The 24,694-nt window shown below is 58.1% G+C and overlaps 3 protein-coding genes across 4 annotated transcripts; all 3 read left to right on the top strand.

Moving 5' to 3' along the window:
• The first annotated feature begins 1,999 nt into the window (after nucleotides 1–1,999).
• Nucleotides 2,000–10,831, top strand: LGI3 (leucine rich repeat LGI family member 3). The gene is made up of 8 exons (XM_006744682.3): nucleotides 2,000–2,323; nucleotides 3,202–3,273; nucleotides 4,104–4,175; nucleotides 4,514–4,585; nucleotides 4,712–4,783; nucleotides 5,386–5,555; nucleotides 5,701–5,865; nucleotides 7,962–10,831. The coding sequence occupies exons 1-8, from the start codon at nucleotides 2,118–2,120 to the stop codon at nucleotides 8,777–8,779; spliced, it is 1,647 nt and encodes a 548-aa protein (XP_006744745.1). The 5' UTR covers nucleotides 2,000–2,117; the 3' UTR covers nucleotides 8,780–10,831.
• A 2,571-nt stretch (nucleotides 10,832–13,402) lies between these two features.
• On the top strand, nucleotides 13,403–17,451 carry REEP4 (receptor accessory protein 4). Of its 2 annotated transcripts, none has more exons than XM_081810004.1 (8): nucleotides 13,403–13,939; nucleotides 14,749–14,821; nucleotides 15,202–15,278; nucleotides 15,364–15,484; nucleotides 15,887–16,005; nucleotides 16,367–16,526; nucleotides 16,687–16,841; nucleotides 16,930–17,451. In XM_081810004.1, exons 1-8 carry the CDS (start codon nucleotides 13,908–13,910, stop codon nucleotides 16,949–16,951), a joined length of 759 nt encoding a protein of 252 aa, XP_081666130.1. In that variant the 5' UTR covers nucleotides 13,403–13,907; the 3' UTR covers nucleotides 16,952–17,451. The 2 variants fall into 2 exon arrangements, with proteins under 2 accessions (XP_081666130.1, XP_006744747.1); XM_006744684.3 differs by having other exon boundaries at nucleotides 13,406–13,939; nucleotides 15,887–16,000; nucleotides 16,391–16,526.
• Nucleotides 17,452–21,811: 4,360 nt separating this feature from the next.
• Nucleotides 21,812–24,678, top strand: HRURF (HR upstream open reading frame). The gene is made up of 2 exons (XM_081809969.1): nucleotides 21,812–21,979; nucleotides 24,217–24,678. Exon 2 carries the CDS (start codon nucleotides 24,566–24,568, stop codon nucleotides 24,668–24,670), a length of 105 nt encoding a protein of 34 aa, XP_081666095.1. The 5' UTR covers nucleotides 21,812–21,979; nucleotides 24,217–24,565; the 3' UTR covers nucleotides 24,671–24,678.
• Nucleotides 24,679–24,694: the final 16 nt, after the last annotated feature.

Here is a 24,694-nt window from a genome sequence, read left to right as displayed (position 1 = left end):
CAGCTGGGGACACATCTTAAACCCAGTGATTTCAGTTTCCTGGCCTGATATGGAAAGAACACTAGACTGGGAGCCCATTCACCTGACTTCCAGGCTCCCCTGGTCCTGTACCCCCAAACTTTTGGCACAGTCAATCCCGCACACAGACCCGCCCCCCCCCCAGGGAGGTAACACAGCGGAGAGCAGCAGTTCTCAAACATTTTGGTTTCAGGACCCCTTAACATTCTTAAAAAATATGGAGGACTCCAAAGAGCTTTTGTTTATGTGGGTTATAGCTATTGATATTTACCATATGGATATTTACTGAGAAATTGAAAAGGGTTAATTAATTAATTAATGAAATTGCAATAATAAACCCATTCTATGTTTTAAGATAAATAACACAAATTTAAAAAAATTATTTTACAAAGCAAAAAATTAGACAAGAGTGTCATTGTTTACATTTTTGCAAATCTCTTTATTTTTTTAAATATTTATTTATTTAGAGAGAGAGAGCATGACAGAGGGAGAAGGAGAGAATCCTCAAGCAGACCCCCTGCTGAGCCCTGAGCCCCACACAGGGCTTGATCCCAGGACCCTGACATCATGACCTGAGCCAAAATCAACTTAACCAACTGAGCCATCCAGGTACCCCTTGCAAATCTCTTTAATTTCTGGCTTAGTAAGAAGATACATCATGTAGCCTCTGGACAATTCCAGGGTATTTTCGTGAGAGTGTGAAAGTGAAAAAGTAAAATTAAGTTTTAACATTCTTAGGACAATTGTTTTGACCTCAGTGACTCCCTGGAAGGTTCTCCTGGACTCCCTGGACCACACTTTGGAAACACCTGGTATAGAAGTATGACTGTGGGGGCGCCTGGGTGGCTCAGTCGGTTAAGCGTCTGCCTTTGGCTCAGGTCATGATCCCAGGTTCCTGGGATCGGGTAAGATGTTGGGCTCCCTGCTCAGTGGGGAGCCTGCTTCTCCCTCTGCCTGCCATTCTCCCTGCCTGTGCTCTCTCTCTCAAATAAATTAAAAAAAAAAAAATCTTAAAAAAAAAAAAAAAGTACGACTATGAAATTTGGAGTTGGGCAGAGTGGGTTGAAATCCCTGTTCTGTCCCTTTCTTTGGGTACTACCAGCCTCACCTCTCTTATCTGTAAAAAGGGATTCATATCATCCACCTTAAAAGTTTGGAAGGATTAAGTACATAGAATACACAACACACAGTAGATGTGACATCAAGCTGGGCTGCTTTCCTCTTATTTTGGGCCTCAGTTTCCTCATTTGTGACAAAGAGCTGGACTGGAAAACGTCCAGGGCTCTACCCAGCTTCAACAGTCCGTGGTTGGGTAGGGAGAGATGTTCCAGAATTCCACACACTCCCACTCCAACTCAGTGACAAACATTTCCCTTTTCAGCTCACAGAGACACAAAGGCACATTCTGTTCACTGGCTCGTGGTCACACATGTGAACACAGCTACACACACATGTCGCTGATGACACACCCATGAACTCTTGTTTAGAGGATGTGTCCCCCTGAGGGCCACGACAGAGGGACAGGCACACAGAGGCACGTGGACCCACAATGCGGAAATGCCCCCACCAGGCAATAGGGGCCTGAGTGCAAGGGGCCGTGCAGACGCGGAGGAGGCACATGCACACCTCGCACACCTGCACTCACGACAGCCTCCCTGGGTGCCGGACATGCAAGCAGACGGCCCCCCGGAGACCCGAGACCGCTGCTAGGACGCACAGCGGCCAGGGCCGCAACCACTCCTTTCTCGGGCTACTCCCAGCCCGGGACTCCCCCCGTCCCCGCCCTGCGCCCTCCGCCCTCCGCCCTCCGCCCTGCGCGCGCCCCCGCCGCAGTCCGCGTCCGCCCCCGCCGGTCAGCCCGCGCTCGGCTCCGGGCCCGCGCAGCTCTCCCAGCCGGCGCGCGAGAACGAGCAGGGGAGGGGACAGAGCCGGCGCCCGAGGGCTGGAGGAGTCCGCTCTCCGCAGCGGGCGGCCGGGCCCCTAGCTGCGGCAGCAGCCGGCGGCGGCGGCGGCCGGGAGGTGCCAGCCCGCGCTGGGTGGCGGAGAGCCCGCGGGGCGGGGGCTGCGGCCGGTGGTCCGCGAGCGAGCTTGCAGGCAGCATGGCGGGGCTGCGGGCCAGGCGGGGCTCCGGGCTCCGGCTGCTGGCGCTGTCCGCGCTCGGCTTCTGCCTGATGCTGCAAGTCAGTGCCAAGAGGCCCCCCAAGACGCCCCCCTGCCCGCCCAGCTGCTCTTGCACCAGGGACACCGCCTTCTGCGTGGACTCTAAGGCAGTGCCCAGGAGCCTGCCCTCCGAGGTCATCTCTCTGTGAGTGTCCTGCCCTGGCTTGGGAGGTGGGGGAGCGGAGAGAGGGAGCAAGGCAAGAGCCCTCTGCGAGTGGATGCATGCTCCCCCTCTACAAAGTGTGGGGGGCAGGAGGACTCCAGGGGTCCTCAGGATTGGAGATTCAAGGCATCAGCCGGGCAGGGAGTTCTGTAGTCATGCAGGCTCAGCAGCCATGGCTGGGGAAAACAGGAGTTTATGGCCAAGAATGAATCATCACCACCATCAGCATCGGTGAGACCTACTGTGTGCAGGGCTCCGGCCATGGGGGGAGGAGTTGTTTACAAGAGCATGTGGGCCCCTGCCTGTGATGTCACACCAAGGGCAGAAAGGCTTCTTGTTGGGGGGAGGGGTAGAAGTGACAGGCACCCGCACAGAGCCCTGGCACTGGGCAGCCGCCTTCCACTGGTCTTCCATCCACTCTGCACTGGGCCAGCCAGCCTGTCGCTTGCAGTAAATGGCCTCAGGGACTAGATGGGCTCTGCGGTCCTTGAGAGCAGGATACTAATCCCCCACCCCCATCCCAGTGCCCCATCCCTCAACTGCACCCAGCACACGGTGGGTGTTGGGATGGTCTTGAAGGTGTGGGTACTGGAACCTTCTTTTGGCGGAAGGGGAAGCTCAGCCGGGGGCCCCTGGTGCTCAGGGACGCGGCGGGGGGGGTGGGGGGGAGTGATGAAGGAAGGCAATGATTTTTTCATAAAGAGAAGAGAAGGGTAGCCCCAGATAGGGGGCCTGGGCTGGTGAAATGGGGAGTGTCCAGGCTAAGTGTGTGTAGAACCATTGCCCTGTTCACCTTGTGTGCCCTTCCACCCCCAGTCCCTGCGTAGTCCCCACAGCACTGACTCCACTGTCCCCTGCAGGACGCTGGTGAATGCTGCCTTCTCGGAGATCCAGGATGGAGCATTTTCCCACCTGCCACTGCTACAGTTCCTGTAAGGACAGGGCCTTGGGGTAGGGCAGGTAGGGGGTGGGGCAGTAGAAGAGGACAGACCCTGGACTGGGGAGAGGCGAGCAAATGCACGTAGCCATAGCCATCGCAGGTGAAGATGCAGGTGTCCCTTACTTTTGCAGGCCAGGAGAGCCACAAAAGGTGGAGCGGCATAGAGTCAGGAAGGGTGCAGGGAGCAGCAGTGGGGAGAAGGAAGGAGGGGGTTGCATGCAAAAGCCAAGAGTGGGTGTTTGGGGCCCAATTAGGAATGGAGACCCAAAGGAATTGGGTGCAGTAGCTTGGGCTGGTGCCAGAAGGTGGACACGGCAGGGGAGAGGGGTCATCTTAGCGACAGCTGACCCCAGGGACCAAGATTTGAAGAAAGAGCTGGGGGTTGAAAGGGAGGGAAGTGGGGGGTGTGGAATTTTAACAGTGGCTGTTTCTGTTTGAAGCCCCAGTCGCAGGAGAGAGTGCCTTTGAGTTACCCCAACTCCTTTTCACCACGGGTTACCCTCAAACTCACCAGCAGTCTGAGAGGGACTGAGTGAGCTGGGGTGAGGGAGGGAGACAGACAGTGGAGATGGAGACAGAGACAGAGAGACACAGTGGGGTGACAGGAGAGATCTGCCCCTGACTGTGTCTACCCTTGAAGCAAAAAGCTTCTGGGCCCAGAACAGGCTCCTGGCTGGTCTTGCTGCCGCGCTGCTCTGGGGTCCCGAGGTGGGGCAGCAGGGCCCCGGGACTGTGAGGAAGCCCCAGGGTGAGGCTGCAGACTGGGGGGCTGGCACAGTGGGCACACCCTTGGAAGCTCTAATTCCCCCTCTATCTCTCCAGGTTACTCAACTCCAACAAGTTTACTCTGATTGGAGACAACGCCTTCACGGGACTGTCGCACCTGCAGTACCTGTGTGTGGCAAGGAGTGGGGAAATGGGAACCAGAAGGGAGGAGGGAGCCTGGCCTGGGTGGGCTGAGAGGGCAGGTTGAATGAGGAAGGCTGGAGGAAGGGGGGGAACGGGGAGGGAGAGCCCTTGAATCCTCTGACTGCAGGACCCAAGCAGAGGGTCATTTCATCCATCCCTCTGCCTAAACTATCCTGCCCGGATGCCCGGTCACCACAGGCTTCATGTCCCCAGAATGAGAATGGAAGCCTGTCTCAGGACCATGGGCAGGAATCTAGGTGGGGCAGAGGGAAATAGCTCTGGGATACTGAGTGGCATCTAAGACAAATTCTCATTGTCTCCAGCTTCATTGAGAACAATGACATCTGGGCACTATCCAAGTTTACCTTCAGAGGACTCAAGTCTTTGACACACCTGTGAGTACACGATGGATACACACACATGGGACCCAAACCCCGCATCTCCTGTGGCCTTTGGCCTCAGTCAGGTGACCCAGGGGTCTCTTGTGGGATCTTCAGGTGACCCAGGGGTCTCTCTTGCAGATCACTGGCCAACAATAACCTGCAGACACTGCCTAGAGACATCTTTCGGCCCCTGGACATCCTGAGTGACTTGTAAGGCCGAGCCCTACCTCTCTCGACAATGCCACAGAGGGGTGCATCTCAGGAGAGGGTGGTGTGGGAGCTAGAATTGGGAAGATCCTAAGGTCTTCAGAAGCTGGGAAGGCTTGGGTTTGGGGACGCCTCCTAGAAGGAGTTACACAATGTATATGTATATGTTTCTTAAACATGTGCTTTTTAAATGTATGTTTGATTTGAATGTACGTTAAAGTCCTATAGCATAGCCACAATCATTAATCAGTATTTACACAAGAAAAAAAACAACAACAAGAACCCAGGATTGTGGAAGGTTTGAAGGAACTGAGATGCAACATAGTTGTACAGGTTATACCCTGCAAAAGGCACCTGACCCAGGAGGCCAGTAGGGACTGAAACTCGGCCCCTACTCTGCTGGCCAAGCACATGTCCGTGGGGGTGCATCTAGCCCGAGGGGAACTTTTCTCTGATCTGTGCAAAGATGCCATGTGAGCAGCGAGGAGCAGCCTTGATTATACCCACTTCCAAAAGCCTAGAGAGCCCGGGGCCGGGGGGGCGGGGGGTAGAGCCGCTGGGACCCTATTCATCTCTGGGTTCCCTCCATCCCCCTCACGATCCAGGGACCTGCGGGGCAACTCGCTCAACTGCGACTGCAAGGTGAAGTGGCTGGTGGAGTGGCTGGCGCACACCAACACCACGGTGGCCCCCATCTACTGCGCCAGCCCACCCCGCTTCCAAGAGCACAAGGTGCAGGACTTGCCGCTGCGGGAGTTTGACTGCATCACCACGGGTAGGAGGTGCCCCCCCCACCGCAGGCCTCCCCAGGGCAGCTCCTGGAAGCACCCCCAGCCTCCGCCTTGCCAGTCCAGCAGCCCTTACCCCCCGACAAGCTCTTACCCTTCTTCTTCCCACCCCTCAACCTCTCGTCCCTGCAGATTTCGTGCTGTACCAGACCCTGTCCTTCCCAGCAGTGTCAGCCGAGCCCTTCCTCTACTCCAGCGACCTCTATTTGGCTCTGGCCCAGCCAGGTGCCAGTGCTTGCACCGTCCTCAAGTGGGACTATGTGGAACGGCAGCTTCGAGATTATGATAGAATCCCAGGTACCTACCCCCGGCCTGGCTGTGGTGGCCCCCACAATGCGCGGCCTCCATTGTTCCTCCCCATTGAGTTCCTAGGGGTAGAGGCAGAGATGAGACATGGTCTCTGCCCATAATAACTTGCCAGTCTTTGGGGAGAGGCCAATACATACACAGAGAACATCCATATAATAGGTGGGTATGAGGAGGGAGATATGAATATGATGCTCTGGGACCCCAAAGGAGAGGCCTACCCTGGGCAATCAAGGAAGTCTTCCTGGTGGAGGGGATGCCTGAGCTGAGTCTTGAAGGGTGGGGGAGAGTCAGAGGTGATGCCTAAGTGCCTGGCTTAAGTACTGGGTGGTGCCAGTGAGCCAAGAAGGAGATAAGAGTGGCTAGTGAGCTCAATTTGGGATCCACTGAATTTGAGCTGAGTCTAGAAGGCTGAGGGAGACTTAGCTCAGAGAAAAAATGTGGGATGGGTATTCTGACAGCGAGAACAGTATGAGCAAATTCAAGAACGTATGCAACAGCTTAGTGCATGAGTGCGTGCATGCGTAAACCACAAGCAGGTCATATGACTACGGCATAAGGTTCAAGGTGGAAAGAGGCAGATGAGACCCAAGAGACATGAGGACCAGGTCACAGGCAGGCTTTGAGCAGAGTGTGTTAAACAAACCAACCAGTATTTTAGCACACTCTCTCTGTATAGAGTGTGGTGAGTGGCTTGGCATGGGACAAGACATGTGGGCACACTGTTAGGGGGATGTGCTGGAGCATGGACTGGGGCAACAGAGGTGGGGATGGAGAGAGAGATTTAGAAAGGAGGAGTGAACTGACACAAGAGGAAACAAAATTTAAATTACCCTGCATCTCTGAAATAATTTGAAGTCTTTATAAAAAAGAAACCCTTCCCACAAAAGAAGACTCCAGGGCCAGATGGTCTCCCTGGTAAATTCTAGAAAACATTTACGGAAGAAATAATAGCAATCCTACACAAACTGTATTAGAAAGCAGAAGGGAGGGTTGACAGGACTTGGGACTGATCAGCTGTGGGTGAGTGAGGGACAGGGAGGTGTTGGGGATGGCTCCAGGTTTCTGGATGGGGCTCCTGGGTGGAGCCACAAACAGAAATTGAGAACACAGAGGAGGAGGAGGAGTAGGTTTGAGGGCAGATATGTGCCCAGTCATGGCCAGATGGAGTTTGAGGCGCTCTTGGGGGTGTGGGCATGGAGGGTCTGCAGCTGCAGCTTGGGAGCTGGGGATCATGAGTATCTGGGCAGGTGGAACAAGGCTGTGGAAGGGCTTTGGGGTGACTGCCAGAGCCCTGGGGTTCAGCATGGGCTTTCTTGGGGGGAGAGGTGGAGAGGAGGAGGGTGGGCAAAGCAGTGCTGGGAAGGAGGAGAGGAGAGGTAATAATTAGGGACACCAGGACGGGTGAAGAGTGTGGCCCCGTGTGCTTCGGGTGCCTGAGAAAGGGTAAGATCAATCTGGTTGTTGAGCAAAAGTACATTCGTGCGGACATCTTGTACATAAAAGCCCCTTCAAAAGTGGGAATTCTTAGGATAATGTGTTTTCATACACAACTATACAAACATCAAATTGTCATTGTATGTACCTTGGCTCTGTCACCTGGCTGTGGATGGGCTCAGACTCTTCCTTCTTCTGCTGCCTGGCATCTGGCCAGCCAGGTAGCTTTGGGCAAGTCCCTTAGACTCTGAGCCTACTTATTTCCATGTGAAATGGGCAAAATAATAGGATTCATTTCAGAGTGATTAATTGAGGCAATCTGTTCACACTTAGCACAGGGACTTCACAGAACAAAAATTCAGTAATCGACATTATGGATAAACAACTGGTCAATATCTAGGGACACCTATTTTGTGCTCAGTGTCAGCTGATATTGAAACCCTGGGGGCAAGGGTGGAGGGAGAGTGATGCTGAGACAGATTATTAGCTGGGAAAAGCGGATGAAGTTCAGTGAGAGGGATACTGTAGCAGAGAGCCTTAGTTCTGGGCCAGCGCTTGGAGGGGAGTGGCCCCCTTTTCCAGGGGCGTGGCATGCGGTGGGCCCGCGGTTGCCTGACCCTGCCTGATGCTGCTTCTCTCCATCCCGGCAGCCCCCTCTGCCGTGCACTGCAAGCCCATGGTGGTGGACAGCCAGCTGTACGTGGTTGTGGCCCAGCTGTTCGGGGGCTCTTATATTTACCACTGGGACCCCAACACCACACGCTTCACCAAGCTGCAGGACATCGACCCACAGCGCGTGCGCAAGCCCAACGACCTCGAGGCTTTCCGCATCGACGGCGACTGGTACTTTGCCGTGGCTGACAGCTCCAAGGCGGGTGCCACCAGCCTCTACCGCTGGCACCAGAATGGCTTCTACTCCCACCAGGCCCTGCACGCCTGGCACCGTGACACTGACCTGGAGTTTGTGGATGGCGAGGGCAAGCCACGGTTGATTGTGTCTAGCAGCTCCCAGGCGCCTGTCATCTATCAGTGGAGTCGCACCCAGAAGCAGTTTGTGGCCCAGGGCGAGGTGCCCCAGGTGCCTGATGCGCAGGCCGTGAAACACTTCCGTGCTGGTCGCGACAGCTACCTGTGTCTCAGCCGCTACATCGGCGACTCTAAGATCCTGCGCTGGGAGGGCAGCCGCTTCTCTGAAGTGCAGGCTCTGCCCTCCAGGGGCTCCCTGGCCATGCAGCCCTTCCTCGTGGGCGGCCGCCGCTACCTGGCGCTGGGGAGTGACTTCTCCTTCACGCAGATCTACCAGTGGGACGAGGGGCGCCAAAAGTTCGTGCGGTTCCAGGAGCTGGCTGTGCAGGCCCCTCGGGCCTTCTGCTACATGCCTGCTGGGGACGCCCACCTGCTCCTGGCCCCCAGCTTCAAGGGACAGACGCTCGTGTACCGACACATTGTGGTGGATCTCAGTGCCTAGAGGGGTGCCGAGCCTCTGGGTGCCCGGGCGGCCCCTGGAGGCTGAAGTCTCTGTGAGCAGCATGTGTGCCCGTGTGAAGACACGTAACCAACCTGCATACATGGCCTCACAGACACCCCCCTCGCCCCCCTCCCATGAGCATGGGCACACACTGTGGGCAGGCCCAGGGGAGACACTCATACCGTAGTTGTCATCAGCATGGAGACTTGTAGATGTGCCAGGCAACCCAGCGGCCCTGTGCCCTCTCATACGTGGACATCTGCCAACCCCACACTCTACCCGAAGACCACCCCCCTCCTTGATCTGCTGCTTTCCCCGGACTCTGGCCCCAGGGGAGGAGTATGGGGGTGCAGAACCACCCCCTCCCGTTTTTCAGCTTAGCTTTCCTACTCTCTGGTCTCTCCTGTTGGTGCTCCAGGTGTCTGTTTACCTGCTCATGCTCAGCACGGCAGCCCGCGGCCACATCCTTCACGCTGCTGGGCTCACTCACCCGCGCTATGCTCCTTCTGCATGCACACATGGACGCTGATGGACACCCTCAGTTACACACACACACCCGTTGACTCTCCCATTTCTGTGTGCACACATGCAGATTCAGTGCGGCCTAAAGAGGCTCTCCTTCATCACCTTGACTCTCTTCTTAGAGAAGGCACATGGTACCTGCCCTCCTAGGCTCATCCCTGGTGTGCCCACCCTGTAGCTCATAAGGATGGGAATGGTGGTGCGAGCCTCTGGGCACAAGCTTGATCTCCTGGGGGCAAAGCCCCTCTGCCCAAAGCAATAACAAAGCAGACCCTGAGTTCTTCTTAGGGCCCTCTCTGTTCTCACTGGAGTTTCCTGCTCTGACTTTGAATCCAGCTCACCTGTGGACGGGAGACCACCCAGATAAAAGCCTTTCAGCTTTTCTTTACTGTGACCGCCCCAGCTTCAGACCATCCCCTGGTTCAGCCCCGCCTTTGGGATGTGGACCTTGAGCAGTGTAGGCTCTGTGAGGTGGGTCCAAGTGCTGGCCGAGCCAGGGCCCCGGCAAGCACCCGAGCCAACTGGGCGGGTGCCAAGAGTGGAGGAGGGCTAGAGAGCATCTTGGGGATCCCGGTACCTCTCCAATCCACAGAGGCAGGGCCCAGGAGCATTGCCTCCTAGTGCAAGCTGAGTGGTGGAGGGGGTGAGGGTCCGGGAGAAGCAGCAAGTGGGAGCCAAGCTCCTGCTGCCCTCTGCTGTGTGCTGGCGATGGCTCGGAGCGGCAAGGCCAGCGGAGAAGGCGTGGGGTGAGGTGGGCAAACTTCCCTGTGCCCAGACTGTGGAGGGCCTACTGGGGCAGAATGCCCAGGGGCACTTGGGGGCAGTGTTATGACTCACTGCTGCAAATAAAAATTTCCCACCCCATTGCTGGCTCTCAGGTGTCCAACGGCTGCGGTCACAGGCCGCCGTTTCATTCAGAACAGAGCCAAGGCTGTGCTCTCTGTCCCTGCTGTTCCCAGGCAGCCAGCATTAGCCTTCAGACCTCCTTCTTCCTTGCTCTCTTTCGGGAGAGCAAGTGGGTACCCCACGGTCAGCTGGTGCTGGGGTCAGGAGTTCACGATGATGACACTCGGGTGCGGAGCAAGTGTGACTAGTCTCTACCACCTGGGGCTGACTCATAGCCCAATTGTTCCTTCCTGGAGATCACAGTCTTGGGGCCCACTGAGACTGGGCTCTGTCCCTCCGTCAGGTCAACTCCCACCAACATGGCCAAAGACAAGCTCAGCAGTCCCTCCACTCCTCTCCCCTCCGTTCCATTGCAGCTAGCCCTTGCCCTAGGTGTGAGATTTCGAGCAAGTCCACTGATTTCCCTAGACCTCAGTTTCTCCTTCTGTAAAGTAGACACTAAAACTTACTCTGTCAATTCTTGATCCTGCCACTTTGCGGCAGGGGCGGCCTCAACCATGATACTTAGCCCATTTGTATCTCCATTTTTCTCATCTGTAAAATGTGGATAATCAAGATACCTAGCTGACAGAGTTAGTGTGAGATTTAAATGTATGAATTATATGATACATTCACATATGGAAAGCTGTGGAATAGTGTGTCTGACACAGCATTGTGACTCGTATCAGTCTTTAGGACTCTGTGAGGTGCTGAGGTGGCTCAGAGAAGGGTGCTTGGTGGGAAAGGAGGAGGTTGGTCTTTGGGGAGAACTGCGGTCTGTGGACTAGGGTTCCTCACCCTCCAGTCTCAGAGCCCCTGGGCCCTCTGTCTCTCCTGTAGCGGCAGCTGCCCCCCGCAAGCCTGCCCCTGACCACCCCCTCACGATGGGGAATCTCACGGGTGTGATGTGTGGAGTTGCACCTCTTCCAACCACATTCGTGTGCTCTTGGCTTAGCAGATGCCCCTCAGGACCCCCAGCCACACTGTCCTGCTTTTTCAAATGGGGAATGGGCCCTCAGGCTGTGCCAGGGAGAAGTTGCTGGGGGAAGTGGATTGAGTGTCCCAGACACGTTGGTACTCTGTTGCTTGGTGGAAAGATAAACATTCTGTCACTCTCCCTGGGACTCCCAGCGGTGGGAGACACTTCTCCCCTTGAATGCCCAGCTTTCTGCCCATGGGGAATGAAGCCTGCTGTACGCCTGCCTGGTCACTTGCTCTGGGGGTCATCTGTGTGTCCAGAGAGTTGCTTAGCAACCCAGTGTAGCTGGGTGACTGTGTCAACATCTCACGGCCAAAGGCCATGAAAGACAGAGTCCTCTCACTCTGCACCCCTCAGCTCCCAGCACATGCCCCTCCACGCTGAGTCCTGCTCTCGGGAGCAGACCTCTGATGTCCCTTAGAGTCTCTAAGTGCAGTCATCAGGACCAGGAGTCTCCATGTGAGAGACCTTCCCCATGGGGATGGTCTTAAAGTGGGCACAGGAGAGCTCTTCGCTAGCAAGTGGGGGTAGATGCTTATGTCAGGTCAGGTGACTCTGGAAGGCAGCCAGGGAGGAGGTGATTCTGCAGCAGGTACCAAAGGACCCAAGGTGCACATGCACATAGTGAGCCCAGGCACTCTTACCTCCTGAGGAACGGGTGTTCCTTCCCTCTTCTGCAGCCCCCTGCTCCTCCTGAGCCCGCCCCCATGGGTCAATCACATCCTTCTGCTCCCAGGAGACAAGGATGTGTCTCCTCAGTTAAGCTTGACTTTCACCTCTATCACAATGTCGTGCCTAGAGATGGGTGGTGGGACTCTAGCCCTTGGAGTCTCTTGTTCTTCCAACATAGGGTAGGAGTGAGGCCCAGTGTGAGGGAGTGGTTAGATGGGAAGAGGGAGGCCTCAGGGGAGTTTCTCCTGTGGGTCAGTTTCACTGCTAGCTCTCACACTCAACAACACCAATAAAATGGATGATAATAGTAATTAAGACTACCTAATTACCTCCTGTTTATTTATTCCCAGGAAGCCTCCTTTCCCTGGCCCCCATCATTACCTATTCCATCCTTTCAGTAGGTGATGGGTGTTAACTATGGCTCTAATAAAAAGTAGTAACTGTCCAAGTTTCCCATCCCCATGGCTCTGGGTAACTCTGATGTCTCCTTCACCTCAGCCCTGTGAAGCAGAGGGGAGGCTGCGCAGGGTGCAGAGGCATGGTCCCCATTGTCAGAGGGAGGAATGAGGCACTATGCAGAAGAGATACAAAGAATGCAGTCCTACATGCAAAGTTCTAGAAGCAACAAAGCTTGCCTTCTCCTTCAAGCCTCCCACCTTCTTCCCCCTATACACCTGCCCCTAGAGGAGCTTCTCTGTTCCCTCTCCCCTTCCTGGGCCTTGCTCAGAAGACTGATCAAGCCAAGCATTCACCCATCACCCACCCATCAGCCAGCAACCAGTGTGGCCCAGGGAATATATTTCCTAAATGGTAAAAAAAAAAAAAAGGTGGGGGAGGGAGGATCTTTGTAAAGGTCAAGACCTTGCATACAAAAATTAGCTACAAAGTGGCACTTGTCGATAGGATTCAGCTCTCAGGGATGTTTGTGCTCTTGACTCACAGGAAAAGGTGGAACTTCAAACTTCTGGTGAAGAAGAAAGGGGGGTGGCTGGGGGCTCTGCCCAGAATCTCTCAAATCATCACGGTCAGCCCACCAGATATGCGGGGTCTAGAGAGGTATCCCAGAGAGAAGTCAACTCCTGAAACCCACTCTTCAAGGTGAGACTCATGGGAGTGATGAGTCCCTCAGGTTCCCTCTCCTACTTCTTCCCGCTCTCATTCTAGGTCAACTCAGCGTCCTTGAGGCGCTTACGCATCTCCTGACCCAGTGCTGCAAGACCTGGATCTGTTGGCGCTCAGCCAAGCCTCCTTCCACTTGGGCGTGAGCCTGGAACCGGGGTCCTGCACCCATCCCATGCTTTTTCCCATTTTACCTAAGGGAAAGACGAGGTAAAGGGAGAAGCCAGGTTAGAGCCGCGAAAACTCTGGACTCCGAGTTTCCTTCGTTTCCTCCTACCCACCTTTTTTGTTGCTGTTTGCCACCCCCTAATCTTTCCAATTAGGGCGGCTACTCAACCTAATGGGCCCCATCCACGGGTAGGAGGCGCATCGCCCTTTTAAGAGGCAGGCCCCTGGCTTCCTTGACCTCGCCCCGCCCCCTCCGCGGCCGTACTGCGCTTGCGCCAAGCGCCGGCGACCAGGGGTTGGGCAGAGCTTAGTTCCGTGCAACTTTCAAGTGAGTTGCAAACTCCGCCCCGAGGCCGGTACCGGTGGCCGGGCACTCTGAGACCGCGGGGACCCGAACGAGCGAAGGCCGTGACCGCCACCCGCGGCCCGGGACCCGCAGCAGCGCCAAGGCGAGAGCCGAACACCTGGTTCCCGCAGAAGGAAGTGCGGGGCTGAGCCGTAACTGCCCCGGAGCGCGGCGGGGCGGAAGAACGTGCCCGCCGTTACCGGCTCCCAAGTCGGTTCCTGCGAGCCCCGGCCTCCTCGCCTCAGCCCACGGGTCTCCCCACTCTTCAGGCTCTGCGCACTGCGGAGTTAGGGGGCGGCGGGCTCCGCCTCTGCCAAGGGGCAGCCCGAGCGCCCCTCTGGTTCCCGCACTTCCACTGATTATCCCATCCCAGCCCCGCGTGAGCGTCCCCCTGGTCTTCTTCTGTGGGGGTTCCCCCTTCGTCCCGAGGCTGCAGGATGGTGTCCTGGATGATCTGTCGCCTGGTGGTGTGAGTATGGCTGCTTTCATACACCGTCTACCGCCAGGAACCAGACCGCACCTGAGGTGGAAGATGGGAACGTCTGGTGGGAAAAGGGGCTTTCTGTGCTTTGTCACAGCTCCCTCAACACTCACCACAAGGGTTAACGGACCTGCGGGCCTGCACGTGCCATCGGGCACCCTTGCTTGTTCTCCACCCGCAAAGCCTCCTTGGCTCATGGCGACCCCTCCCGCAGTCACACACACTGCAGACAGGCGTGTGGGACAGAGGCCCTCACGCCAGCCTGCAGCCCCTTAGCAAACACAAGGTGGTGTGGCACGTTGTGGGCGGAGATTCCAGGTGCCTACTTCCCATCTGAGCAGTCACATGACTCACCACCCTGGCCTGAGCCTCCCCACTCTGTCCTCCTCTCACCATCTAGTATTCCAAAGCTGGCTCCAATATTCCTGTCTGCAACCTGGCAGTGGCAGGTCTGGTGGCCCTAGCCTGATTGCATGTCCATGGGAGGGGACCGCCTGGTGCTCTCACCAGCTCCGAAGCCTGCCTCCCACCCGCCTGTGTGTGGCTGTGTGTGCTCCTGCTCAATCATGCACCCATAGGCCACTGGTGCAGGCCTGGGCAGGCTTGGGGTGTTTGTAAACAGCAGGGTGGGGAGGTGGCCTCCAGGGCACTGACTCAGGCACAGGTTGTGCAAGCCAAGCGGGAAGAACAGGATAGACCCTTGTCACTTCACCCCTGGGAGGGAGGTGGCCACCTGGTGGGGGGCAGGAGGACATGATGCCCCTCATACTCCCCTTCTGTTTTATGGGCTCTTCTAGGTTGGTGTTTGGGATGCTGTACCCAGCTTATGCTTCCTACAAGGCTGTGAAGACCAAGAACATTCGTGAATATGTGAGTGTGACTGTGGGCAGGAGGGCTTGGTTTAGATTGGGTGGGATGACAACCTTGGGAGTATGGTAGGACTTGGCGAGGTGGGGAGGGTCTGAACTGGCCTCCCCTTCCTCCGGGGGGTAAGCAGGTGGCATATCCTAAGCAGAGTGGGTGCGGTTGGAAGGCAGGCTATTGGGGTGCCTGTGCAGAATCGTGTGGGTGAAGCTTCTTGGGGGTGGGTACAGAGATGAGTGGCAGTTTCTCAGAGGCAAGTCTCTAGGGCCAGCCAGGTGCTGGGAGAATGCAGCAGGACAGGCTCTCTGGAATCTCCGGGTCAGCCTGGGACAGGGGAGTTGGCTCTGCAGGCTCAGCTGTTGGCCTCTGACCCCCCTACCCCCCAGGTCCGGTGGATGATGTACTGGATAGTCTTTGCACTGTTCATGGCCGTGGAGACCTTCACAGACATCTTTATTTCCTGGTATGCATGCAGGGGGTCTGCGGGCGGTGGGCAGGTGACGGCCCACTCTCAGCCTGGCTGACCTTGCCGCCCTGTGCTCTGACAGGTTCCCTTTCTACTACGAGATCAAAATGGCCTTTGTGCTGTGGTTGCTATCACCTTACACCAAAGGGGCCAGCCTGCTTTACCGCAAGTTTGTCCACCCATCCTTGTCCCGTCATGAGAAGGTACTCTGGGGGGAGTCAGGGAGGGAAACAGGGGTGGGTGTGAAGGAAGGGGCCCTGGACTCGGGCTCAGGACGCTGGGTGATAATCTGAGTCCTGCTGCCGTTTTGCTGTGGGACCTTGACAGAAACTAGCCTTCTTCCTCTCTCGTGATGATCGGATGGGAGCACATGTGAATGACCATTTGAGAGTGTGAAACACCAGCTGGAAGTTGTTTCGGGGATGGTGGGAGGAGGCTGCGCGTGGTCACTCATGGAGGTGTGGGAATGGGTGGGTGGGGAGCCCTGCTCCGCGTGGTTGCTAGTGCCCTGTAGGTGGGGGTGGGCAGGGAGGCGTGGTCCGCAGCACAGGAGTGACTCAACTGTCCAGCTGAACTCCGCCCCCCCCCTTCCCCGTCCTCCGCAGGAGATTGACGCCTGCATCGTGCAGGCCAAGGAGCGCAGCTATGAGACGGTGCTCAGCTTTGGGAAACGGGGCCTCAACATTGCTGCTTCAGCCGCTGTGCAGGCTGCCACCAAGGTGCCCTGGGTCCCAGCCCCCCAGCAGTCCTCCCACTCCCAGTGCCTTTTGGGGGCATCCAGCTCTCTGTCAGGCGGCCGAGAGAGAGCACCTGAGCATGCCGGGGAACAGGGTGAGGGGTGACGGGTGGGGTGTTGGCAGGAGGATGGAGCTGGAAGTTCAGACTTCCCTGGCTGGGACAGTGGTCATGAGCTGTTGGTCCTGCTCTCTGGGCCTTCATTTCCTGTTGGTGCCACAAAGGCATCGGGCTAGAAGGTAACTGAGCTGCTTTCAGTCCTGAGGCCTGGGCCCCTTCATTTCCCTGAGCAGCTGCCCTGGCTCAGCCCGCTTCCTGCTAGGACCCCCTGCCCCATCCCTCCAGGTAACGCGGTGGCTCCCCGGCCCTTGCAGAGTCAAGGCGCACTGGCCGGAAGGTTGCGAAGCTTCTCCATGCAGGACCTGCGCTCCATCCCTGATGCCCCTGCCCCCGCCTACCAAGATCCCCTCTACCTGGAGGACCAAGTACCTCGCCACAGGCCGCCCATCGGTGAGTGGGAGAGAGATCCGGAGCTGTTTGTTCCAAGGCGGATGCTGCTTCCATGCAAGCTGTGGCTTCCCCAGCGGTTAGAAGGCCTGGCTTGGCTCGAGGCCTTCAGACTATGGAAATACCCAGCTTTGCCTCCCTGGCCTCCCCCTCCTCTATACAGGGTACCGGGCAGGGGGCCTGCAGGACAGCGACACCGACGATGCGTGTTGGTCAGACACAGAGGCAGTTCCCCAGCCACCCAGCCGGCCCCGAGAGAAGCCTCTCGGCCGCAGCCAGAGCCTGCGTGTGGTCAAGAGGAAGCCGCCGGTGCGGGAGGTCAGTGGCAAGGAAGGCGTGAGGGAGGTGGGCTGTCCAGGTGCTCGGGCCTAGACCTCCTCAGGTGGTACCTGCTCTCTCCCCCCAGGGCATCACCTCGCGCTCCCTGAAGGTTCGGACAAGGAAAAAGACCATTTCTTCAGACATGAACAGCTAGGGTCTGCAGAGCCTGGTCTAATCTGACCTCTTGCCTTATGGGGCGCTGGGGGCTGTTCGGAGGGGACCTCTGGCTGCACGTCTGACCTGCCTACACCAGCTGCTCAGGCTCTGTCCTCCTGGCTCCTGGTGTCGTTAAGGGCCAGGTGCTGCTGGGGCCATGCACAGGGCTATACCTGTAACGTACCAAAGCAGGCTGGGCCCAGGATTCTATTTATTGTCTTTCTCATCCTTCTACCCTCCCGGGTGTGTGGGACCAGAGTCCTTTCCAAACCTTTGCAAGTGAGTCCAAAAGTCCACCCAGCTGTGTTCATTCTTCCTGTCCTTCAAAGTACTTGACAGCCTCCTCCAAGGCCTTGTGTGTGTGTGTAGGTGTGTGTCCTGGTTGTATGTTTTGTGTTGGTGAATGAGGTCAGGTTTATGCATGTTTTGGTAAATAAACACATAAAAGTGTTCTCTTTGTCCTGGTTTGTATTCCTGGTGCTCACAGCACACATTATTAAACAGCCTGCTGTAGGTCAGTCCGGGCCTAGGATGGGGGCTAAAAGGACAGACAGACTGCCAGAAGGACCCAGTCTTCTGGGGGAGGTAGCCATTGACATATAGTTGTGATGTGGCAAGTACTGTCACAGGAAGCTCTTGGAGACTTCTGAGAACACAGATGGGAGACTGGGGGGGGGCACCCCTGCATGGGGTCAGAGTCTAAGACTATAGTCAGGAGGAGATGGGGTTGGACCTTGATGGGAAGTAGAAGCCAGTGGGAGCAGAGGTGTGGAGGGAACTCAGGCAGCACAGTAATCTCATGGGGATTAGCTGGAGCTGTAAACAGATTAGGCCTGGGGAGGCCAACTTCCTCCATGGGCCCGTGGGGGTCTCTAGGGGGGGTCCTTGACCAGCTCTAGGGGTCGAGTGCCTGTCAACACCCAGGTTGGCGTTGGGAGCATTGCACCTCTTCAGAGCGGCCGCGAGAGGGCAGCAGCTGCCAGGGTCTGGGCTGCCCCTAGCTTCCAGGTCAAGGAGGGCGGGGTTGGGAGGCTGGCCAGAGCCCTGCCTGAGAGGGGCCTGACCGCTGGCTGGCTGGCTGGCTGGCTGGCTGGCTGGCTGGCTGGAGACACATGCAGAATTCTGGCCTGGCCTCCAGTGGCCCTCTCTGCTGCTCCTTCCTGTTGTTTGTGGTCAGTGGTCCTGCTGCCCCATCCACGGAGCCTCCCCTGTTCTGAGACCCAGGCTCTCCCTACTCTACTCCCTGGGGCAGCCCTTGCTGGCTTTGCCCCCTCCGGCCCCTGGGTGCTGGTCTCACCACAGTGTCCCAGGGCTGCTCCCCTCAGCCACCCCGTGCCTGCGCTTCCTTCCCACTTTTGATTAAGCAAAGAGGTGGATGGGAAGAGGGGAAATATGGCGGTAACCCTGAGTGACCTGAGGAGTATGGATTAACTCTTGGTGTGGGGATTATCTGGGTTTTATTTGGGGAAGGCACTTAATCGTCTGGGGTGGTTTAGCTCCTCACTTATTGGTGTTGAGTGACTTCCTATCTAGGCCTTCTCTTGCATCATGATGTTGCCTCATCTCTTCATTTATTCACTCAAAAAATCTCTGTTGAGTATCTCCCAGGTGCCAGGCATGTTTCGAGATACTCAGGATGCAGAGTCTAGGAATGGCTAGCACCTAGGACGTGACTACCCAGCAGGTGCTGCTCTAAGCCCCTAACATACAGTCACTGAATCTTCACAACAACCTCCTGAGGCAGGTACTATTATTATAACACCCCTTTACAAATGGGAAGATGGGCACTGAGAGGACAGGTGATCTGTCCGAGGTTACACAGCTCACGCCAATAAATGGCAGAACTCGTCTTTGAACCGGGCAGTGTGGCTCCAGAGTCAGTGTGCTTGACCGCTGTGCAGGACGAGATGAGGCAAGGAGGAGACGGACCCGGATCGAATATCGGTCATGCACCTGGCCTTGCGCTGGGCAGAGATGGTCTCCTTGACTCCTCCTGACGAGCCTGCAGGTAGGGCTTAGACCCATTTCACAGATGGAAAAACGGAGACTTGGAGAGGTGAAGCAACTTGTCCCCGTCGTGCTGCCTGTGCATGGGGGCCCTGTCTTACGAGGCAAGCTGGCCCAGAAGTTGCTGTGGCAGACGTGGAATGGCAGGACCCACACCCCTGAGCTGGGGGTGCACAACAGAGGAGTGTGTGATGAATGGGCAAATGAGACATGAGCTCAGAGGAAGGGGGCACTGGGGGAGGCCTGAAGCCATGGGGTGTTGAGGGAGCTGGAGCTTCACCTGCCCTGATTCCTAGAATGGGCTTTAGAATGGGCTGCAGGGTCCCTTGGGCCCCTGGGCAGAAATGGTGACACTTTTCTCAGGCACAAGATCTTCACCTCCCCCTGCCCCCCATCTCCTCGCTAGCCTGGCTGCCCCACAGCTGCTGCCTTTTCTGACTCCTGAGCGCTCTTGTTCACTTGTTCATCCACGTCGGCCCCTGGGCCTTTGCTCTGGCTGTATGAATCTCCCGCCCTCTGAACAGCCCCCATAGCCTTCCTTACAGACCTGCTTTCTCCAAGAAGCCTTCTCTGACTCGCCAACCCCTCCCCAAGCTCCCAAGGCTTCCGATCTCTGGCCTGCTCCCTGGACCTGGGCACACCATGGGCTGTGCTGGTATGCCTATCGCTCTTCCCTCCCCTCCCAGCTGGCCTCCCCTAGACCTCACTTGCTTTGTATTTGCCACCTCGTCAGCCCAGACTGTCTCATAGCTCCATGCTGTTCCCCTGACCTGATTTGCTGCTTCTACCTAACGCTCTGTCCTACTCCTATGTGCCCTGTGATTCCCACTCGGACACCACCTGTCCCAGGAAGCCCTGGGTGAGTACACCCCCTGCCCCCCTTGGAGTTGATTGCTCATCCGGACTGCAACGTATCTATTCTTACACGGACTTCTGTTTTTGCTTGAGCACATCAGATTTTCTCCCCCATTCATTGTGACTCCATAAAGAACAGACTTGCATCCTACTCACTTTTGTATCCCAGGCTGGAACAAATGGTGGTTTAGTCAAAGTGAAATATGGTCATACACGTGTGGCTCAGTGGAAAGGCCCACTTATTCTCTGACCTGTGAGCGCGAGCGTCCCCTCCGCTGGGAAGCTCCCCCCACTTTCCCAGGGTGGGACTAGAAGCCCCTCATACTCATTGGTGAACGTGTGGCCTCCAGTAGTCACTCCATGGTGGCCCGTGCAGAGCCTGACACGTCAGAGGCCCCAGAGACTGTTTGCAGGTACAAGAACAAATGCCCTGAGTGACTATTTAAGCTCCTCGAGGGCAGAGATGGCCTTGCGCATTCATCTTCGTGCACTGTAGCTCCTTGGGGCCCATCACAGAGCCTCGAAAACGCCAGGGTCTCTAGAACACACATTTCCCAAATGGCTGCTGCAGTTATACAGGTTCTAAGACATTCTGAGGCCAGAGGGGAAGGGGCAAGGAGAATTCCAAGTTCTGGGGCATTTCTGGCCAAGCACACACGTGATCCTGAGACGGGAACACTGGCTATGGGCTGGGCTTCCCTCGGGGCCTGCCATGTCCCTCTGAGAATGACAGAGACATCTGCCACCGGCGCTGCCTTCCTCTGCATGGGGCTCCTGGCCCTAGGACCCCCTAGGCTCTGGCTTGCCCTGGCCCTCAGCCTTCCTTTATCCACCAAGATGCCCAGGCAGATCAAGGCTGGGCCTCCGTTCCAACCGGCCTGGAGCACAGACGTGTTGGGCTCCGCGCTGGGCACTGAGTAGGAGATGAAGCGCCTCGGCCAGGCCCCTGGGAAGAACAGGCCTCAGCTTGGCCCAGGTACTAGCCCCACTCGCTTTGTGCCCCGGGCTGACTCTTCAGCTTCCCAATCCACCTGGCCTGTGTGAGGGGGTGAGGAGAGGGTGAGGAGGTCCTCCGTTGCCTCCCAGTTGCCGGGTGTGTGGGGGCCTGAATTCCTGGCCTCCCCTTTCCTGCCTCCACACCGCCCCACCTGCTTTTCGACCTTGGGTAGCTCCTCCCTCGCCCTGCCTCTTCAGCCGCTTTCAGCCTGTGGCCCTTCCGTGTCCATCCGGGTGCCCCTTCCTGCCTCTGGCCTCCGGATGCTCTTGGCCCCTGCAGTAGTCATAGCTGCCACTTTGAGGCTGCAGGTAGTGAGCCTCTTGTTCCAACACTGGAGAGTCTGGGCTGGCACTGCCCCGCCCATGAGGGGGTCGACAAGAGCACCCCAGGCTCTCACCTCTTGTCCCCGATAAACATCAGGGACTGGCCAGGACGCCCGAGAGCTGGGTAGGGGGCAGAAACCCCAGCAGGAGGATGATGCCTGCTGCTCAGGAAATCCTGGGGCCAGAGCTGGGTTGCTAGGCAGAAGGTCCTAAGCCTGGGGCAGAATGAGGTAGCTTTCTCTACCGGGGTGGTTAGACTGCAGGGGAGAGGAGGTGGGGGAAGGGAGGAGGGGCATAGGGGAGGTGCGGACTGAGAAGAGGAATTAGTCAGGGATGTGGGTGGGTGGGCACGAGGGGAGGGGGGCATCTGCTCCAGAGCTTCCTCCTGGCTCCAAAAGCATCTCCAACACTTTCCTTCCTCTCCCCCTTACCCCAGGTCCTGGGAGAATTCTCCCCGGTATTCCCCCTCCCCCCCGCCCCCCCATGCCCCCCCCCCGCCCCTCCAGGCGTTGCCACAAGGGTGGGGGGCGGGGTGGGGGGAGGCCAGCCTCAGCTGTCTGAAGGATGGAGGGGCTGGGGAAGTAGGGCTAGGTGCCCAGACGGCCGCGTGTGTGGGAGGGGATGTCCTCAGATGCCCTCCACCCGGCAGTCCCCGCTCTGACGTGGGTGCCCCCCCCCTCCCCGCCCGGATTAGTGGCAGCTTGGCCTGACTCTCCGGGGCTCCTTCCCCCGCCCCCGCCTGCTGCCCTCCCCTGGGCAGGGGGCTGTTCCACCCGAGGGGCACTGTGCTTGCCCAGGTAAGGGGCTCTGGGGACAGCGTGAGGGCAGCCGGCTCGGGAGTGCTGCCGTGCTTGTCAGCATGAATGTGGGTATCAGTGTGTGTGTGTATCAGTGTGTGTGTGTGTGTGCGCGCGCGCACACGCGCGGGTGAGGGGTCGGTGTGAGCCCAGGGTGGGCCCAGGTGCTTCTGGGGGTGCTGGTCAGCTTGCCTTTGTCCATGAATCCAGCATTGTGTCCACCCGTGCGTGGCTTTCCTTCTGTGTATCTCTTGCGTCTCCTTCGATCTGCTGCGTCCTCAGGCACAGAACAGCCAGCTACAAGGGCTCTGTGGGCCCGTGGCATAGGCTGTGGAGCAGGATGGGGAGCCGGTGAGGGTGGAAAGCGCCTTCTCCCCCAACCCCCGTGGCCCCCTGGGCATTTCAGGAGCCTGTCCTGACAGTCCTGTTCCTGTCCAGAGACTGTAACCTGACAAAGCAGACATGGCAACTGGGGGTGAGGTGTGGGGAGATGTCTGTCCTCCTTCCCTGGGACAGTACCCATCTCCTTGAGGATGACAGTGACAGGCCCTCAGCACCCAGGACAACCCAGGCTCCCAACCTGCCCTAGCCAGCCTCTTCTAGGCCTTAAGCTGAAGGAATCTCCCCCCAGACTCTCGCACAAGCTTCAGCTGCCAGAGGACACAGACGGGGGACCACAGGCACGCCCCAGCTCCCTATCTGCACCTGGTGCCAGCCTTGTTGGGAGGGGTCTGGGGCCTGGGACTCTGGCATCGCAGTCTACATTAGACCCTCCACGATCATTTCCCCTGGCACACTGAGGTCCAGGCCACCCCTCAGGGGAGCTGGGGGAGGAAGGCAGTGTTAATAACTCAGTCATGTAAACAACCCCTACCAGCCTGCCCTGCCACAGAAGCGGCCTCTGGGGGGAGGCGGAGAGGCTGAGTGAGTCGGTGCCAACATGACCCAAGTCCTGCCCGGCGCCCCTTTGGGCCTCCTTTTCTTGAGCCCCCTCCTCTTCTCCTCAGCTGGTAAAAGGATTCCTGCCTCTCTTTCAGTCTCTTGGGAGAAGGCTCCCTCCCAGCTCTTCCTGGCTCCCCTCTCCAGGGATGGTAGAGGGGTGATGACTTGGGACCAGGCTGGAGGCATCAGAGAACTCATTCCTCCGATGGGATGGTGGTGGGTGGGATGGTACTGCCTCTGTCCCAGGCTGGGTGAAAGCATGCCAAGGATGGCTTCCATAAGGGGGAAAGGGAGTTGTGGGGTGGGAGGTGGGGGCCTGCAGGGAAGGGAAGCTCCGTTGGGCGTGTGGGTTTCTATGTGTGTCTGAATCTGTCTGTGTGTGTTTGAATCTGTCTGTTTGTGTCTGTGCTCTGGAACCACCCCCGCAGAAGAGCCGGAATGCTTCCTCGGGTGGAGGGTGCCCTGCTTTCCCATTTCCTCTCCTCCTCTCTGCTCCCTCCCAGGAGCCACTCCCATGGGCTCCTCTCCAGTGCTGGGCCTGGAAGCACTAGGAATTGGGATGGGGCAGACCCCCAGAACGCCAGGCTGGAGCAGGTGTCCGGCCTCATCTGAGCCCACCTCCTCTCTGGACACTTGCTGAAACCTAGGCCCTTAGAGTAGGGACAGACTAGAGCCTAGGTCTCCCCAGAACTGCTAAGGCAGGACCTGGTGCCTACTGTTGGGCCCTGGAAGGGGGCTTGAGTCAAGAAGGTGAAGAGCAGCTTGGCCAGGTCAGGATGAGGCAGGGCAGACATGGGCCAGCGGGGTGTGCCATGTGCCAGAGCTGAAGGACCACGAGCAAGTGTTCCGGGAGCCACAGGGTCGGCTGGCGTGGGTCAGGCGCCCATCACTGACCCGTGAAAACCCGACTGCCCCTGCCAGCTCTGGCACTGCTCCCCCCCAGCCGCCCCGCCCTAGCACCCCGGGGGGCACCCCGCCCCACCGTGGCCTGGTCCGGCCCCTCCCGCCCTTTGCTCCAGTTCCCGGGCTTGGCACCTATAGTGGGGGTGCTGCCCGCCTGCCAGGCTCCGGGGCCGGGCCCACGGGAGGGTGGGGCGGCTGGGAAGCTGGCACGCTGCCCTGGGGGAGCCTCTCTCGGCAGGCGCCCGGGTGCCGCGGGGGGAGGGGGGAACAAAGGGCTCATTCTCCCCGTGCGCAGCCGGTGGCATCGCCGGGGCGTTGGCGGAAGCCCCCGGGGCCCGGGAGGGGGCAGGCCCAGGCGGGGCCGCCGAATCACGGGCTCCTGTTTCCCGCAGGGTGCTGGAGGAGGAAACCGGCGGAGCAGCTTCCCCACTCTCAGTTGCGCGTCTGGCGATGGCGATGAGAGGTCCTGCTGCGCTGTCCGCCGCGCTCTCCCTCCATTAGCCGCGCTGCGCCGTGCTGCGCCCTCGCCGGTGCCTCTCTCCTGGGACCCGGGATCGGCCCCCACTTCCAGGCACGATCCCCTCCCCCGGCCTCTCGGCCTTTCCCCCCACCCCTACTCGGCCATCTCCGACCCGGGGCGCACGTTCCCCCCGGCCCGGCTCCCACTCTCCTTCCGGGGGCACCCGCTCCCTAGCCCCGGCCCGGCCCTCCCCGCGGCGCAGCACGGAGTCTCGGCGTCCCATGGCGCAACCCACGGCCTCGGCCCAGAAGCTGGTGCGGCCGATCCGCGCCGTGTGCCGCATCCTGCAGATCCCGGAATCCGACCCCTCCAACCTGCGGCCCTAGAGCGCCCCCGCCGCCCCAGGGGAA

Source organism: Leptonychotes weddellii, chromosome 2 (genome assembly GCF_054177405.1).
Source record: "Leptonychotes weddellii isolate Sample4059 chromosome 2, ASM5417740v2, whole genome shotgun sequence".
In the NCBI taxonomy this organism is placed as follows: domain Eukaryota; kingdom Metazoa; phylum Chordata; class Mammalia; order Carnivora; family Phocidae; genus Leptonychotes; species Leptonychotes weddellii.
The sequence above is the reverse complement of the archived record's forward strand: the minus strand, read 5'-3'. Positions and strand labels throughout refer to the sequence as shown.

What these genes read in the sequence shown, in the direction of transcription:
- REEP4 (XM_006744684.3), top strand. Translation starts at nt 13,908, where the DNA reads ATGGTGTCCTGGATGATCTGTCGCCTGGTGGT. An exon ending in ACAGACATCTTTATTTCCTG is followed by an intron (nt 15,279 to 15,363) that starts GTATGCATGCAG and finishes GTGCTCTGACAG; the next exon opens with GTTCCCTTTCTACTACGAGA. An exon ending in TCGCCACAGGCCGCCCATCG is followed by an intron (nt 16,527 to 16,686) that starts GTGAGTGGGAGA and finishes TCCTCTATACAG; the next exon opens with GGTACCGGGCAGGGGGCCTG.
- LGI3 (XM_006744682.3), top strand. Translation starts at nt 2,118, where the DNA reads ATGGCGGGGCTGCGGGCCAGGCGGGGCTCCGGGCTCCGGCTGCTGGCG. An exon ending in CTCAAGTCTTTGACACACCT is followed by an intron (nt 4,586 to 4,711) that starts GTGAGTACACGA and finishes TCTCTCTTGCAG; the next exon opens with ATCACTGGCCAACAATAACC. An exon ending in GTTTGACTGCATCACCACGG is followed by an intron (nt 5,556 to 5,700) that starts GTAGGAGGTGCC and finishes TCGTCCCTGCAG; the next exon opens with ATTTCGTGCTGTACCAGACC.
- HRURF (XM_081809969.1), top strand. Translation starts at nt 24,566, where the DNA reads ATGGCGCAACCCACGGCCTCGGCCCAGAAGCTGGTGCGGCCGATCCGC.